Raw genomic sequence first — 3,269 nt, 5'->3', positions numbered from 1 at the left:
TACCCGGTAGTTTGACAATTTAAATCCCATTTTTTACAGAATTATTTAAAATTTGGTACTTAGAAGCCACTATGCTTCTACATCTTGTGGTGAAACACATACGTAAATATTTAGTTTATTAGAACTAAATGGCACCTCAGGATTTACGTGAATTGGTATACGTCTCAAATAACGATGCTGTCCGGTGTTTTGTATTATATAGTTTTGCCAAATTTTGAAACCAAGTCGGGCATCATTTAAAATGATACCTGCAACATTGAATCGCTCTAAAATTATATTATTTTGTAGAATTGTTATTACCAGGTAAACTAAATGTTTTTTTAAAATATCAATAATTAAATACAGGTAGTTCATAGATAATCTCTGTTTTGTGCAGCCTACCAGGTAATTGCTAGAGCACTTTTATTGGACGATTGCATTTACAGGATCTACCTGTCAAATGTTTGTTCATGTATTATTACCTGGATACAGCGTTATTGCTCAAAAATATATTGTCATATAATAGTTCTGTTTTGCTTCTATTGTTAGGTAAAAATAAAAGGCTTGTATATATTCGTATTGAATTTTTATTTTCTGTTTAGTATTAAACAGTTGCGCAGAAAGAAAACATATACGAATTTTAAACAGTGTCAAGTGTGTCATTTTGAAACAGTGTTGTGTGTCTTACATACTTTAATAGAGTTAAAATACATTATTACAAAGCGCTAAGTATACTATTTGTATAGATATTTCTATAAATATGCCTAGATTACGTAAACAATCATCTTTGCAACGCCAAAGGCTATCGACAAATCGTGTAAATGAATTCCGCGAACGCAATCCATCTGACAGGCTTAGAAATGCTATATCTATAGCAGCAAGGAGGCAAGATGTCAATTTCCGGGAAGAAGAACGGGAAAGAGATCGAGTTTCTCGCCAATTGAGGAGACATAACTCATTTAACCGAAGAGTTGAACAAATAGCTTGTCGTCAGGACGAAACATACAGATTGTCTGAGCAGCAGAGGAATACCGCACAACGCTCTGTTCGTCGGGAAGATGTTTCTCAAAGACAAGTTGAACGCGATAGAGATGCAATAAGCCATCGAGTGTATCGCCATGATGAAGTTTATAGACAGTTAGAGCGAGAGAGGGATGCGTTAAATCACGAAGTTCGCCGTCAGGACGAAGTATCTAGACAATTCGAACGAGAAAGAGATTCTCTAAACCACCAAGTTCGTTGGCAGAACGAAGGGTATAGAGAAATGGAGCGAGAGAGAGAGACGCATTCGGCGGCAGGATGAAGTTTATAGAGAATTAGAGCGTGAAAGAGACACTATAAACCATGAAGTTCGTCGACAGGGTGAGACGTACAGACGACTTGAGCAAGACAGGGATACTTTTCGTCGTTCCCAATGTAGACGTAATGAGAACTACAGACAAATAGAACGTGAAATGGACTCACAACGTCGCAATGTGCAAAGACGCGATATAACATATCGCACAATCGAACAAGTTCGTAACACTCAACAACGTCGCGAAGCGCGACAAAATGCTAGTCTTGAATCTCAAGAGCAGAATAGGATTAGAAATTGTCGTGTGCTAATCCATCGGATGAATCCTTACAATCGTGAGGAAGAAAATAACCATCAGTCCGAGAGAAATGCTGTCATTAGACAGAACCTTTCGCCAGAATCCCGCAGGGAAATGTTACAAGCAGACTCCATAAGACATAGGTCACGACAATTGCGCGAGTTCTACGAATTAATCAGAAAGGGCCCAACGGAAATTTGTATTTGCTGTGGAGGGCTATGGTTCATATCTCAAGTATGTTTTTCACTTTCAAGTAAAATCACATTGTTGCTTCAAATTTTCCATCTGAAAATAATATGTACAAATTTTGCAATACATGCTATAAAATCGCTCAGGGGGGGGGGGGAAATACCTTCAATTTGTCTTTCTAAAGGATTACATTTTCGAGAAATACCAACTGACCTTCGTGGTTTAACACAATTAGAAGAGCGTTTCGTTTCACCAAGAATTCCATTCATGAGAATCGTTTCCCTAGGATACAATCGCCAATGTGCTGTGAGAGGTGCTGTTACAGATACAACTGTAAACGTACTTCCGCGAGCAGTCAATCAAACTGAAGTTGTGCAGGTTCACATTAAACGTAGATTGCAATACGAACACAGTTTCATGACAGAAACCATAAGACCAGCAAAGATTTTCGAAGCCGCAAGATATCTAATAAATACAGAACTCTACAGAAAGCACAACATAGTTCTTTCTAATGAGTGGCTAAATAGCATGAATTGTACAGAAGAATGTCCCTTTGTTTCTAATGTGGAAGATTTAGAGTTTGTATCCCGATTAAGTAATACTAATTTCATACAGGATGATGTTGAAGAAGTAAATCCACAAGAACCATTATTAGACAATAATCCTGTCGAAAATGTACCATTGCAGAGAATTTCCATTGCTCCTGGTGAGGGACAACGACCATTAGACATGCTTTTGGATGAGGACTCTGAGGAACTGTCCTATCCTATAATATACTGCGGTGTAAAAAGAAATTGCAATGCTACAATTGGTAAAATTATTAAGTCCGAGGTTTGACGTTATGATAGACGGTGTGCACGCATTTACAAAGTATTATACTGCTATAAAAAATTAGAATTTTCCCGCATTAAAAATAGTATTTCAACATGTTTGAGAAAAAAAGTTGGAAATAGACAATTTACTGCCGCTGATATCTTACATGATCTACTTGTCCAAAACCTTGTGCAACATGACGACGGCTATCATATATTGAAAGGCGTACGATCTTCACCAGCTCATTGGGAGGGCGAAAAGAGAAAGGTTATGGCAATGATCAGGCAGTTTGGACTTCCGACATTTTTTATAACTTTATCCGCAGCTGAATCTCAATGGCCGGAATTAATTGTGATATTAGTAAAAATTTTGGAAGGAAAAAATATCACTGAAAAAGAGGCTATGTCTTACTCAACCCAGAAAAAGTATGATCTTATCCGAACAGATCCAATCACATTCTCTAGATATTTTGATCAGAGAATAAGGCACTTACTTAAATATTTCAGGTCCAATGACGGAATATTTAAGGAGCATTATGTTATTAAACATTACTGGAGGATAGAGTTTCAACAACGAGGATCTCCTCATCTCCATGGAATATTCTGGTTAAACAACGCGCCTCAATTAAACATTACTGACGATGCTACTTTCCCACCGGTGGCCGACTTCATTGACCGATTCATTTCTACTGATTCT

At 37.5% G+C, this 3,269-nt stretch overlaps 1 protein-coding gene across 1 annotated transcript; it reads left to right on the top strand.

Annotated features, from left to right (window-relative positions):
- The first annotated feature begins 739 nt into the window (after positions 1–739).
- Positions 740–2,597, top strand: LOC131804176 (apical junction molecule-like). Its single transcript, XM_059126660.1, has 3 exons — positions 740–1,233; positions 1,400–1,755; positions 2,047–2,597. The coding sequence occupies exons 1-3, from the start codon at positions 740–742 to the stop codon at positions 2,595–2,597; spliced, it is 1,401 nt and encodes a 466-aa protein (XP_058982643.1).
- The last annotated feature ends 672 nt before the right edge of the window (positions 2,598–3,269 follow it).

The sequence above is a fragment of the Musca domestica genome, unplaced genomic scaffold (assembly GCF_030504385.1).
Source record: "Musca domestica strain aabys unplaced genomic scaffold, Musca_domestica.polishedcontigs.V.1.1 4, whole genome shotgun sequence".
Taxonomy (NCBI): Eukaryota; Metazoa; Arthropoda; class Insecta; order Diptera; family Muscidae; genus Musca; species Musca domestica.
The sequence above is the reverse complement of the archived record's forward strand: the minus strand, read 5'-3'. Positions and strand labels throughout refer to the sequence as shown.

Bases quoted from the DNA above. Each gene is read 5' to 3' on its own strand.
- LOC131804176 (XM_059126660.1), top strand. From the start codon at position 740: ATGCCTAGATTACGTAAACAATCATCTTTGCAACGCCAAAGGCTATCG. The intron at 1,234-1,399 runs GTATAGAGAAAT...TTCCCAATGTAG, and splicing joins GTTCGTTGGCAGAACGAAGG to ACGTAATGAGAACTACAGAC. The intron at 1,756-2,046 runs GCCCAACGGAAA...TCGTTTCCCTAG, and splicing joins CTACGAATTAATCAGAAAGG to GATACAATCGCCAATGTGCT.